Source organism: Ptychodera flava, chromosome 18 (assembly GCF_041260155.1).
Source record: "Ptychodera flava strain L36383 chromosome 18, AS_Pfla_20210202, whole genome shotgun sequence".
Classification (NCBI taxonomy): Eukaryota; Metazoa; Hemichordata; class Enteropneusta; family Ptychoderidae; genus Ptychodera; species Ptychodera flava.
The window spans coordinates 19,484,107-19,499,148 of NC_091945.1; the positions used below are offsets into that span (position 1 = coordinate 19,484,107).

The 15,042-nt window shown below is 38.1% G+C and overlaps 1 protein-coding gene across 2 annotated transcripts in view; it reads right to left on the reverse strand.

Moving 5' to 3' along the window:
- LOC139117085 (unconventional myosin-Va-like) overlaps positions 1-13,035 on the reverse strand; it is an 80,719-nt gene extending 67,684 nt beyond the window's left edge. For both annotated transcript variants that reach the window (XM_070679919.1, XM_070679918.1), the window contains exon 1: positions 12,861-13,035. In XM_070679919.1, coding sequence (XP_070536020.1) covers positions 12,861-12,887 — 27 coding nt within the window. In that variant the 5' untranslated portion in view covers positions 12,888-13,035. The remainder of the gene's footprint in view (positions 1-12,860) is intronic.
- Between the last annotated feature and the right edge of the window lie 2,007 nt (positions 13,036-15,042).

The following is a 15,042-nucleotide window of genomic DNA, read 5'->3' on the forward strand; positions in this document are numbered from 1 at the left end:
TACTGGAACTGATTTGCTCCACAGAGTAGACAAAAGTTATGAATATTCATGATGCAAATCAAGCTGAAAGAACCAAAGATGGTGCAGAGAGGCACAATGTATGAATACCAATGTGAATATGGACCACTATAGTCAACTGAAAGCACTGTACACTAAAAGAACATTTTATCAATGAGGTATGCATTTCATAAACATTATTGATTTTGATAATTTTTTCAAATAATTGTTTGAAGATGAAATATGACTACTGGGGCTGTGTGCAATATGTCAAAAGTGTTGATGAAGCCATGTTTTGCTGATTGATTTAACTTCTGCACTGTTATAAAAACCATCTCGTTTACCTATCAAATATTATAGGCTGCATGCCACACAGCTGGTGGTTGAATTATGTATGGTTTTAATATGTGACCTTGTGTGACTTCTACACTGCTTGATGCTGGTGACCTGGTTTCACTGAACACTGGAATCTTTAGGGGTAGCGCTAGGATTTCAAAGTTGTTAGCCACAGATTCCTTGCGTGGTGAGTTGGTCACACATCTTGTTAGCCACACACAACTTTCTTTAGCCACAGTACAATAAAATCAAAACAAAAATATTTTAAGGTCTCATCTTGTTTGAAGTGCCATAGACTTCACATGCAATCCACCCCTACCCCCCCCCCCCTCTTCTCAGACAAGGACTTTTTGAACGCAACTGCTTGTTACACTTCTTTAAAAAGACTGGTGCAGTTCATTTTCTGTGATGTGATAAGGAATCCTAGCAACCCATATGATTCAATTAGTACAACCAATAGAGGTAAACTATTGTGCAACACATACACACAATTACAGGGCTTCCTTTCCCCATCGTTTGAACTGCAAGTATAATAGAATGAAGAGCTGAAGAAAAAAACAGTTAACTAATTTTTTATTGATTAAATTTGGTGTTTGGACCAACTGAAATTAGTTTGATTCACGTACGTACAACATATGCTTTCGATAACTTGCCTTGATTTAATCATGTCTCGTAGTCATACAATCGCAATCAACTTGGCTAGCAAATCGCTCCATTTTTCCATAGAATATTATCAAAAAAGTGGTAAAATCTACCGTTTCTATCACTCAGAGAGCAATAGCTGTACATGATATAATCGTCTTCTGTGTTTAAATTGCGGAAAAGCTATAAGGTCTCTCAACTCTCGTTGAGTGCACGGCAGCGGGGCAGCCGACCTGATTAAATATTCACGTAAACCACTGACCCCTTCTCGGAAAGTTCGCATAAATTACTGGAACTCTCTCTTGTTAGGGTGGATGATGTCATTATTTTAGTCCTTATATGGTACTAAACTGGGTTCAAAGGGTAAAGAAAAAGCTTTATGGCTTGCCGAGTTCGGCAATGCGTACCTAAGCTGGACAGAACGCATAGTACGCAACCACTGTCGGGTATCGTAAACTGACGTGGCGCTGAGAGCGAGAGTATAGTCACATTGATTTCATCACCTGATAGTATCGCATCGTCCACCGTGAATTTGACCGGGTCTTTGAGTTTGAGGCCAGTTCGCCATTTTCACTTTCACTTTCATAAGCGTGGCGAACCAAGAAGATATTTTATTCGCCACCCAGCACTTTTTGTCGCATTTTGCGAATGTGGCGAGCGCTAGTGGGACCCCTGATCCTGTGGACCACAGGGAAATGGCAGTGTTGTCATATGAATGATGATGAAATACAATACATTTGTTTTAAGTTGCACACAAGTCATCCATCAATGAATGGATCGCCGACAGCTGAATAATCATACGATCACCCCACAATTCATCTTTTCTGGGAAGAGAGCAAGATTGGAGGGATGTGGTAGAGATTGCTCTTTCAAATGGTACATGCATGGTATTGGTACGTGGTAGCCTATTCTTTGAAACTACTGACACTCAGTAGAAATAGAATGTTCACGAAAACAGGACCTCCAAGTCATGTATTCTGTTCGGGTCTCCCCCCCCCCATCCCACCCCCCCCCCCCTCACTGTCTGACTTCATGTGATGATGCAACATGTGATGACGCATCGTCGTAAACCATGAGCCCCTTTAAAGGCAACAGCTTGGCGCTTGATTTTTGCGTAGGTCCGCAGAGTGGAAATCAAGCTCTGGCTCGCAAGAATGGTGATGATGTGATTCCATTAGACGATGAGGACAGTATCAGCAAATACGGACATCTGTGGGTCTATTCACAAACACGCGTCTAGAGTTAGGAAACTGACATCAGAGACGCGATATTTCATGAATAAGCCCCGGTGCATTGATCGAGTCGTGTCTGTTACTAATGCATCTACATGTATTTGAGAAGCAAAGAAACTGATTGACTGCGTTATTCCCCAGACGCAAACACTAGCGAGAACTCATCTCGTCCAAGTGAAATATCTTTGGCTTTCAAGCATGGGGAAAGCGGTGAAGAACTCTTACAGCAAAGAGGATTGCTAGTGGGGATGTTTTCATGCAGCTCCGAAAGCTTGCGTCCATGACTCATACACACGCACAAAAGCCTCATATTTATCTTTATATTTGATCTTCAAAAATTACTGATAACTTATAAAATTGCTACATTTTGCATCTGTGGACATAATGGTATGTAATTTTAAGTGGCCTTTAATACTTCCACACTTGAGGGAAATAATGACCTTTGGATGACCTTAGGAAATCCATTTCTCATTTCAATTCATATGTTAATCGTGTCATTTATGCGTGTGATAAGCTGTTCTGATGATAATTCTGATCAGCTGACCATGATGAATTATGTCTCAGTATTTTACAAATGTGAACAAACTATTACATTTTTGCAAAGAAACTGACTATAATAAATATATCCTACAATTTCACCATCTTTAATTGTTTGGAAAAGGAGGATGTGATACTGTCTCAGTCTGGCAGGATTGGGGTTAACTATACTGGACGTAGTGATATGCTGAATACCGCACATTACCAAGCAGTGTTGGAAACAGAGCTGGATCTTGATAACTTAATAAACAGCTGAATAATAGCATCTAAAACAAAATCAGTTGCAGCTACTGTCTCAAATATTGCATAATCAACCGAAAATTCTAAAAAGGGAACGAACCCCTATGGTTGAATTATCTTGATAATATACAGCCCAAGAAATGAACCATTCAACAGTTTCTGCTCATAAAATTTCAAAGGGTGTTTAAGCACAGGTGTGTTCAGTGTACTTAGATTACGTCAGATTGCTGTAAAAAACCTCCCTCATAATTTACAACAAGCAAATATTTAACCCACATTGCTGTTCCACCCTAGCAGCACACAGGACACGCTAGGCGCACATGTTCGTGGCGGCAGGGTGTTTGTCACTTTTCAAAACCACTATTTCAGGCTTACATCACCATGGTTACAAAATGACAAACCAAACAATTTACGACCCTCTGTTCTCTCGGAGGGGCGTCTCATTCTAACCTTGTGCACAAACAAACAGAATTGAGTTTGCTTTTTCTGACTTTTTATCAATGACTGTTACGAATTAATCATTGATAGCCAACAGTGAAATTTGGCCTGAAAAATTCTCACACAACCAACAGGCTATAAGATATACAAATTTTCACCAAACAACCATGTGCACTTAACGCTTCATTTAATAAAACATTGTGTTTATTTTTTCAACAAAATTCTTGCATCTCCATACAAAATAAGGCATTTTTATCACAGACAACCACGACTTTCTAGATCCATTCATATGCTAATGAACCAAATTCTGATGCTAATTTGGAAATACCATTACAAATCATACAGCTTATCATTGCAATCAAAATCCTTTCAAGAGAAAACAAGTTCACTTCCACTATTTTACAACAGTTGGGTTTGTAATTGTTCCGCAACCTTGGATAAGAAGAGTGGGTACAGCATATGTTTATAGCTCTCTGACCATGCATGAACAAAATGACAAGAGCCTATTAGCTCATATCAGCATTTCTCATAAATCTGAAAAAAAAAATATCACGACTTGTTTCAATGAGGTTAGAAGGCGTTCTGTATAATCAAAGATATCATACTGCCAGCTTATTCAAGTTTTATCAAAATTCCACCTTGATTATTTTCAGCAAAAGTCATTCTTCTGGGCCAAATTACACTATCATAGAGGTATGCAAACAGCTCTAGCTGATAAAAATGTATTTGAAATTTTGGTATAAATGTACGATAAGGTAAATTTTAAGTAGAAAACTGATGAATGTCACATGATGGTAAATATACAACATATGTGAATGTTGTAAACTAAGTCTGTATCAATCTTTGGCAATCATCAGTCAAAATTGTATGACGAGAAAAAAAAGGCACTCAAATGAATGTTTTGAAGAGAAAGCTCGACCTTTGTAACTTGTGTATACACACTGCCAAATAAGCATAAACCCACAAATTCCTCCACTATGGTGAGAGTACATTTGATACAACCACGGCATTGGTAACTACATGCCTCATATTTGGTCAGGAGAATACAGCTAAGCCCTATACAAAACATGGCCATTCTACATACATACAACAGTATGCATTGGCCCGGTATTAACAAGACAAAAAGATTGTGTGACACAGTGAATGGTGTTTTTGCTTTGGGTTTGGGGAATATTAGTGAGATGAGTTGGGGAACCAAGTAACATTTGTGTTGTGTGCTAACCGTGCTTCTTCAAATGCAATGCTGTGGAGAAACTTGGAAATAAATATACAGTACATGTATGATATGGGAGCCCGGGTAGGATATACCAGGTTACCTCTCTGAACAAAAATACTTGCAAAATCTGTCTTGAGGTTGGAATTTTCAACAGCTCACTTTGTTCGATATGCTGTACAAAGACTTACAACACAAAAATCGTGAGAAACGTTATGATCTGTCAGAGACTCTCATTGCATCAATTACGAATTAACAATTTTGCAGATCTTGGACAATATCAAGAAGTAAGAATGGTAAGATCAGGATTACACATATGCATGCATGTGTGACTCATGTACTTTGTACATAGAGCATTATGGAACCATAATAAAATTATGATTTAACATGTCATATTTGTTTGGAATGATGTTATGTCAGATGGGATACCACTAACTGGGTAGAGTTTAATCACAGACTCAACTGTCTATGGTTTGATTTACTGTTGGCAGCCATTAACAACTGTTTAAATACAACGATAATTTTTTTACGATGTCTAGATGGGCAGTTATCAAATAATGGAATGCTTCTCCGTTTAGCAAAGCACTCACTGTACATGACATCTCAAAACTTCCATTGTCAATAATGATTAAAACCTTTACCGTACTCGTCCAAGTATAAGCCCCTGCTCGTGTATAAGCCCCCCTACTGATTTCAGAGGATTTTAGAAAATGCATTACATCCGTGTATAAGCCCCTACCCTAGTGTAACTCAAATACAGAAAGGTTAGGAGAGTATATTTGGTCATTTAACTTGGCAAAATTACTTTTAGATAATAAAGAAACCATTAAATGATGTTAAAACAATGGGAAACTGGAGTTCCCTTGACAGCATCGTAAGGAAAATGACACGTTTTCCCAGTACTATCTTGATTCTTTGACCCTACTCACCCCCGTCGCCTAAATAGAATAGTCTCACTCACGTCGGCCATTGTTCATTTTCATGCACAGCCACGGGCAGATCGTCCATGTAGCCGACACGAACACGAAGTGTCTGTTACCGGCTACCGAAAACTATGAAAAATAGTAAAGAATGAGCTACAAAATCACTATCAGTTTTAAGTTGCAGGTAGAATAAGTCTGTGTCTTTGTATAAAATACTATAAAAATAGTAGAAAGTGAACAACCAGCTGAAAGTTAGTTGAGGAGACCTTAACTGCATATCATTTGCATCTAATTGTCGGCTACATGGACTGTGTGCCCAGCCAGGATGTTTTCATGCTTGAAACATGCAGTTTCTTTTGTTTGAAGCAATTATCCTTTCATTTGTGAAGACTTTTCCTGGTGACTATTACAATTTTCACTGCTATGTTGTTGTTTTTCACAAGATGTAGACAGTTTGATACTGGAATATTGAGTTGCCTTTCCGTGTAAGCAATGCATGCCTGTTCACATTACTGTTGATCAGCAGCATACATGACGTCTTTGTTTCAAGTTTGGGGGTTTTTTGACGCTGAATTTCACCAAAATGTCACTTCTGTGTTCAGAGATTGTACAATCAGTTTCTTTGGATGTGTAAGTCGATTTTGAAAGCAATAGAAAGATCGAGTGGTGTTGAAAAAAATCGTGCATAAAATTAGCATAAATTATGCGTCTATGCCAGATAACATGGGGTTGCTCGAGTATAAGCCCCTCCCCTAGTTTTACAGCTGTTTAGTGTTGCCGAACCGGGGGCTTATACTCGGACGAGTACGGTAATACAGCACTGTAAATATCCTCATGTGCATAAGTGGTAATCTTCAATAAATATTCTGGTCAAAAAAGGAATGGCTAACATAAAAGAGTAGGCATTGTTAATGATGGACGGATATTATTTTATATGTTGTAGAAACATACGAGGTTGTGTATCATATTATGACTCAAAATTTTTGTCAAACTGTGCATTCTTTTTTAATAACTTATCGGTACTTATACAGTTACATAATTTATGACATTCAGCTTTTGTTTGACTTCATGGTTAAGGTAGTATGTGCCTCGAAAGTAAAAGACTTAAACTTTTGCTAAAACTTTCCTCAAGGAATATTTCAACAATTCTCTCTCAAAATCAAGAATAAAAGTCTGGGTCACCATGCAATTTTTTGTACTAGAAAAGCAATACCCAATATTTTACCGATATTTGAAATTTGAAATGGCTGCCAACCCTGTGTTACCTCTATGGAAAATATAAAATGTTCGATTTTCGAAGAACTGAGACAGTGAAAAGCTTTTTTGCTCCAAGAGTTTTAAAATCAGCCCCCACAAGTGATAGATCAGAAAGGAATTGTGAAAGTTTGAGAGTCTGACTGTCTGTCTCCGAGGCGCATTCTACCTTATTAGGCACACTACTGTGTGATTCAAAACCTGTAGTTGAACATATTCTGCTTGTTATATTAAATAAACATGCAATCAAAACAATAGCAAATCATGGCTTGGTGATTATCTTTATAAATCTTGGCATTCATTTATCATACTGCTTTGGTTGAATCCCTCAATAAATATTAAACAGGAGGAAACATGCTCCGGTAGCTGAATGCAATATTCCTGATTAAACAATGCATCAATAACCAGATTTGTGAAACTACAAATACATTCAAAAGACTGAATATGGAAGTCTGTCCTACATAATGAGAGTTTTCATTGGTTATGTAAAAGGCCTCAAGGAATGGTTAAAAACAGAATGAGACATGGTGGTACTTCACTTTTCTCAGCAATCTCAATGAGGACATTTTTTCTGCCATATTTCTTAAAACTAACATTTTCAAGCTTACATGTATATTCACATGTGACTATTCAAAATTGGTATATTATTCGCAAAACAGTGACATCATAATACCAGCTAGTTGCAATACACGGCACCAATACCAACCGATTTTCAAAAATTTCATAATGGTTTTATTTTGGAAGAAGCCTCAAGAGACACACAAGCATGATCTTTGATAATTTGGTTGATGCATTTTCAATCAGACGTCCCAGGGTTCTTTGCATCACACACCAATTTGATCTCCATTGGTTTACATTCAGTCTATCAGCCGACATAACAAAAATTCCCAGAATGCTTTCAGATTTTCTCCACCCTGTATAACTTGAAGGGATAGCCTCTTATCGTAGACTTGTTTTATTCTCTCAAAATTTCCTTCCTAATAACTCTGAGTTAACTTTTGTACCTTATCTCTGGACTGAATTAGTAGACCGTAAATGTGCCTCATAATTATTTCATACAGACTATACCTATCACCTTATTGACATGCAACAAATATTCTCTTATATCAAATATTGCCATTAAGAAGAACTGACCAAAAACATGACCCAAACAATCTCCTGTATTCTGTATCCTTTGAATTATGTCTGCACAAATATTTAATTCACATCTCAAACTTTCAATAAAAAAAAATTTGAATCTGGGTTGTTGACCTCATATTTAGTTCACAATGAATTGAGAAATTATCGATATCAGGAAGCAAAAATCAATTTCCTCAATTTACTGGACAAGATGTGGTTGTTATTTATCTGTGTTATAATTTACCCTTAGTGGATGGAAATACGTAGACTGAAAATTAATTATAGTTCGGATCTCAGAATTGCTGGTAGAACCAATCACTGTGGTGTGACAGAGCTTGGATGTCTGCCAGCTGCCGGCTCGACTCAAATTTACCTTTCTGGTTGGCTAATATTACAAATCGTTTGAATTTGGCTACCGAGGATAATGTCTTGTGTCATGTGAGCGTGCCAACGGTGACATACTGCAGTAGTAATGTATACAGTAGACTTTGACCAGCAGAGCTAGTGTACAAATTTACACCTAAAGATTCAACATGCTCTCATGGTAATACACGTAATTCACATTAAAAAAACCATTTTCAAACAGAAATACCTTTCTGTGCAACTTTTTCTCCAGTACAATGGTTAATTACTGCCCACTAAAAACCTGGCTCCATTCGGTTTTAATTCACAGAATAGCATAAAGTATTAAATGAACATAAATACCATGGTAACAAAATAAAGCTTGTCACTTATTAGAAAATGCTCGTAATAGAATTTCAATGCTTACAATAAACCCTTCAACATATTAAATTATCAGTTTTTACATAAAAGTATAATTTATTTTTCATAAATTACTAAAAATAAATAAATAAATAAAAAAATAAAATAAACTTTTCATGGCATGATGAGCTCTAACAAAATTTAATCATCTATGTGTTGACAATATATACCAATCACAAAAAGTACAGGTACATTATGAAATAAATACTAGAGTTCATTGGTGCATGAATTTTGCTGTCTTCCCTAGTCATTCAATAGTGCATACATTACCTTTAATATATATTGAAGATTTCTAAACTTCTCTTTTTAATATTTGTAAATGCAATTTGCCCAACTTCCCCATCTTCTCATTGAAGACAATGGGATCATCAAAGCCTATCTGGGATCAACTACACGCATCATCAACTTCCCATTAAACTTCCATATGCATCATAAATATTATCAGTATTTCACTGTCTCTAATTTTTTTTTATTATTTTGTACCAGCTGGATATGAACAATAACAACAACGTCAGTGATTCATTCTTTTAATATACAAATTTTTATTTATTAGTTGTTGTTATGTGTTCATGATCAATGTCTTTACACCTTTCATTGAGAACAGCATATTGTATTTTCTATAGAACTGAGCGGTGAGCATCGATGACCCTGAACTGCAATTTTACTTTCAAAATACTTGCAGATCATTTTAGATTTACCAAGACCGTTTTTACTTGCTTTTGAGTTTTATGTATCAATGAAACTGACTGCAGAAACTGGAAATACTGGTATTATCAGAGTAATATTCAACTTACAGTTAATCTGAAAAACTGGACAAAGGGCATGTAATTAGTAAAATCACTGATTATCCAGGTCAAAAATGAGGCCTGGCAAAATGTTGAGGAAAATAAGCAGCAAGAAATTGAAAGGTAATAAAATTCAACGGTAAATCTTCAACGTGACCACAGTGCATAGCAACAAAATGATGACAATATCCAGAATCTGCTGAGAAACCATATCACCGTGTTCTCGTATTATCAGTTTCTTGCTTACTGTGTTTTCATTTATTTGTCCTTTAACCCTTTACCTGCCAAGTTCATATTTCACCATCAGGTTAAGTTGGTTGAAACAGTGAAGCAAAATTAACAAAGACAAGTTGAAGATTTGAAGGTCCCTGAAGACACAGATACACCATAAACTTGATTTTTACAGACGTAAGCTGCTATAATATACCATGCCAAGTGGGTGAAAATACATATGGTTTTGGCCGTTTTTACTGACCTGGCAGATGGGCAAGTGATACTGTCTGGCAGGTAAAGGGTTAATATATAAATGCTTGAGTTTGCAAATTTCCACTGCTGTAAGAATGGAAACTGAGCAGTAAGATATGCTTCATAACTACATCCCAGACTGCATCTACATGTAACTGCCCACTGCCTTTGTTGAAAGGCAAAGTTCTTGACAGAAGTTCAACTATTAACCCTTTGAGCACCAAAGTCAATTTTGTTGCCTTTATGAAATATACCCTGGTCAATTTTTTTTTCAGATTTTTACCAATACTTTGATAAATAATGTCAATAGCCAATGACATGTGATATCCATTTAGTCAAAAATCACCTTGGTAGAAGTTTGTGATCTCTATACAAGTATGTTGTAAAACTATCATTTCCAGCTCAAATCATCTTTGACAGACTCCCTCTGGAAAGAATCAATTTCTATAGCATTTTCCAAGGTTCCGGCAAAAGACTACAATGCACTGGAAACAAATTATTCCTGACACTTGAGAAGAAGCAACCACTGGAATGATGTCTGACAACACCAATTTTTCAATATTTTGAACAATATCATCAGAATGACACAATAAGACGAAGTGTTCACTGCCATATGTCAGATGAGGTACATCAACTACAGCATTCACACTTCCAACATCACCAGCATACCAGTAAATTGACGGAGCTTGTCAAAGTCCTGGTTACAAAGACACAACATGAAGCATCATTCACAGTGTAACATAAGCCAATGTCCATGTTTATAACAATGACAATGGGTTCATTTTTTCTGTCTACAACAAGGTGATAATAATCTGTCAGCGACTGAGTCAGAGCTGATCTCATGACCTGTCAACGCTAATATGCATTCACAGAGAGGAAAGAAAAAAAGAAATTCAACCTACAGATAACAGTAGTATTCAAATTAAAATAGTTCTAGTATCATCATGATAAGCGTACCAACAGGCAGCTATTCTAATGGTATACAGGAGTTCATTTTTGCACTTTTCCTCTACAGATATGTACATTTTGATTTCACAATTCACCGTAAAATTTGCTGGGCAGCGGTGTTTGATAAAATATTGATAAACAGTTATTATGTTTTAGACTCGACAAAAAGTGTTCCAATTTAAACTGCATCATATTGGCAAAAAGTAATAATAGAAACACTAGAATGTGAATCTTTTGTAGCTAAAAAATTACGTTCGAATTTTCCACAAACACACCTCAGGTAACTACTCAGTGAACATTACACAACCAGTGGTGTTACACCATAAATAACAATAACGATTGGAACACTATAACATTTCCATTACATATTACAGTAGCTTTTGGTGTATGTGAGGGTCAAATGTTAAAAATTGACCTTGACCTCAAAGGCCACAGTCACCCATGAATACTGTTAAATATTAATAATGACAATCGATCACTTTCATTGCATAATGCTCTTACTCTGGTTTATGGAGCAGTAGAGGTCACGCATGGAAGGTTTACTGGCATATCAGTTTATTCTTGGTTCTGGTAGGGGGCGGACCTGAACGTGTGCTTGGGTGATAGGGCATCGAATCAAGCGAGTTGGGAGCTTGCTATTGGATATTCAATGACACTGCCTAGACCATGGATGTCAAAAATAGACCGTGCCTAGACTGTTCAGCTATTACTGGGAAATGGATTGTTATGAAGAACTCCTGTCCTGAAGGTTGCAAGCGCAGATTCTATTTGTTGTCTGCAGTAATTGTTATTAATAAACCATGGAGGTTAAAAAAAGAAGATTTCCATAGTCAAACATTCTGCACGCATGCTATACTCATCTTTTTTTGATAATTGTGTGGCATACCTACGTAGCCCCATTTGTAAGTCAGGAGTGTTCAGTTATTGACTACGCAGAACACTCCCGACACACATGTCGTCACGTACCGAAGTTAGAAGATGATACCTGAATGAAGAGTTATTAAGGAAAATATCAAACTGAATGACACAATTCAAACTTCCTTGTTGTACGTTCCAACAATGCCATACACACTACTCCACAGTAAACCATAAAATGGGGATTACAGTGACTGCAGTCACGACCCAATAACATCATCAGAAAACTCCTTTCAGAAGAATGCGGGTATATCCTTCAAAGAATTCACTAATTTGTTTGTGTGTGTACTTTACACACCGTAATTGGTGCACGTCTATGGCGAGGCCGGGTGGTTCAGGCGATAGCTAGGGGTACACAAAAATGTGAAGCGACGCCTGTGTGTTTATGTGGGGCTTTACTGGATGCCAGTCAGTGGGATGACTCATGTTGTATAATGAGGACACCACAATGGGCTGGATAGGGATAGTTGGCTGCAAACCAAGTGGAGGCATCGACCAGGAGTAGAAATAAGCGTGCGCGTTGACCCCAACAGAATTCCGTCTTGCAATATTATTCGGAAGGAAATTTGACGATTCAATGAATAATTAAGCTGTGTACGATGAAACAACTGATGAGACAACGCTGTCACTTTTTTGACATAATCACAGTACTCTCTGGGCGTGTCGCTCGTCCACCTTTCTGAGCCGAGCGACATTGACACATCAACTGATCAGGGGCCCACCTAGCACGGAGTGGTTTCATCCCTCAACGCCCAGCGTCGTCGTGGATGAATATATAAAAGGCGACTTTCGGCCCGGCTTCGACGGTTACGATGGAAGTCAATGGCTTTCCTGGTGTAGGTCCGGTTGGCATAAGGAGTGCCACGTTATGCAAAGGTTGCACTCGGTCTGACGTCTGTGTTAGGTGGTTTCAGTTGATTCGCACAATCAGTGTAGTGGGACTGACGCACTGCTCACAGACACACCAACTGCATAACGTTGCGGGTTCTCAGCTGTTGAGACCTTCGGTATTACCTTTGAACCAATCTGTAAAAATGCGAAAAAATGCACTTACTTTGGTATAAAGCTCTTTCGTTGTCATAGCTTCACAGTAAGGTATCTATTATCCAATGCTATGATGGGGGCAAAGCCATATATTCCTCTGTGCTACAGTGATTCGCGTGCGTTATTTGAGGGAGTATACGTCGGACCACTTCAAGCCGGCCGCCATGTCGATATTTCCTGCGACTGCGCGGAGAAGATGAACGCCCACCGAACTAATCTCGCGAGAGGGCAGGTGTGTTGGGACAGGTAAGCGAGAACTCGGAAGGTCTGGTTCTGAGGTTTTTCGCCACTGACTTGAGACCATGCGACCAGGAGTGTTCAGGGTGCGTATTGTAAAATGTGTCCTGATAGTGGTCCCTAGTTTCCTGAACAAGGCGAGAAGTACGGTTATGTGTTGTCTCCTATCCAACTTGTGTCTGAATGACGCGAAATAAAAAATAACAGGAATGATGTCGAAGTGACTCAGAAGTTAGCACAAACTTAATTGGGTGTGGTGCCCTGGGAGTGGACATATAAAACCGATCCTGGAGACACCCACTATTCTGAAAGTAAAAAGGCACTACACAACTTGCAACTGAATCCGAACAATATGCAGTGGCTTTCTTAACCGTTTCAATCAGCTCATGGATACATTTATTTTGACGACGATGATGATGATCATGATGATGATCATCGTCATCAATTTGTTCAGACGTTTTACAGGGGAAGCCAGTAAAGCTGTTCATGCAAAGAGCTATTTGTGAAACTCGTTCTTGTTGGTAGGCAGGCGAGGCGAGCGGATGGCCATTTTTTCTGTATCACTATCAGGGGGCAGGGAACGGGCGGACGGGCATACTGGGTGGCAGAAGGTATGATTGTGTTGTTTTCAGGAGTTTGCCGTCAGACAATTGGCAAAGAGATGGGACATTGGTAGTGGGGAGAGGGCAGAGGTTTTCGTTGGAACAAAGGAAGCAGATAGGCTAGTGTGCTCTATGCTTGCAATTTCTGAAAAATGGTTGATTGGCCGCCCTTGAGTATCCGAGTATCACTAGAAGCACCATCACTTATAATTCATAATCATCATGATTTCCATCCAAACTATCAATAGTGTTTTTCAAAGGGAAACGGTCGTCGGAACTGCGCCTGTGCGAGTTTCTTATTTTAATACAAACAATGCACTAGTGTTTCGTGCACTATATCTAGATGCACCTCATCATTTATAGCTGCAACATTTAAATTATACGATGTAGATTATGACAGACATGTTTTAACTTTCTTCAATCTCCATCGTACATCGGATACAGTGCCCTCATTGGTCGTATGGGTCCCATTCGACCTTAAAGCGCAGTTCCGACGACTGTATCCCTTTAAACCAGACAACATAGGGGCAATTTTAATATTACACTTTGATGAGTATCAGTTGATTTTGTTAGTAGCATAGGCCTACTAGTATGTACATGCATTGGACCTCAACTTGTGACTGTGTCATCTGATCATGTGAATGATAGGTTAAAATTGTTCAGAGAGAGAACACCTGGGCTGCACTGGCTACCCGACAGGAAGACCCTAATGAAATTACATGCCTAATTGCAAGATTCTGCGTACTTAGATTCAGGATTTTCCTGTATGAGGAATAGTGTAATCACGGCATAGGCATATCAGGTGGTGTTTAATTTAGAGTGTTGATTTCCAGGAGGTTGAGTTTTGCCATAAATAATTGAGACAGATCAGTATTATTTTGAAAGGAAACTAGTAGTACTCGATTTCCCAAACTCAATACCAACACTGGCTCTGTGGCATGTAACTCTACGCCACAGAATTTCCCAGAAATTTCCTTTTGTGATATTGAAAATTGTGAATTCTGGTCTCAGGCTCACTTATCGAACCATGATTAACTTTAACATTCTTTGTATCAAATTGTCGTAACAAGTAAATAGTTTGCATAATTTATTTATGAACAATTTTACGTGAACCACTGGCATGCGAAGAACAAAGTAATTGTGGATGCGCACTGTGGACAAACCGATGAGGATCAGTTTTTTTCCCCAGATTTCAATGGCGCATTTAACATCATAACAACAGGATCAGTTAATCGTCAATACTTTTCATACTTTATGCGGTACTATCCTGTTCATCAAATTTGAGAAATACAACCCCCTTAGATGTGGCACTTATGCATTTATAAAGCGTGCTAATTTGTTGAAGGGCAACCT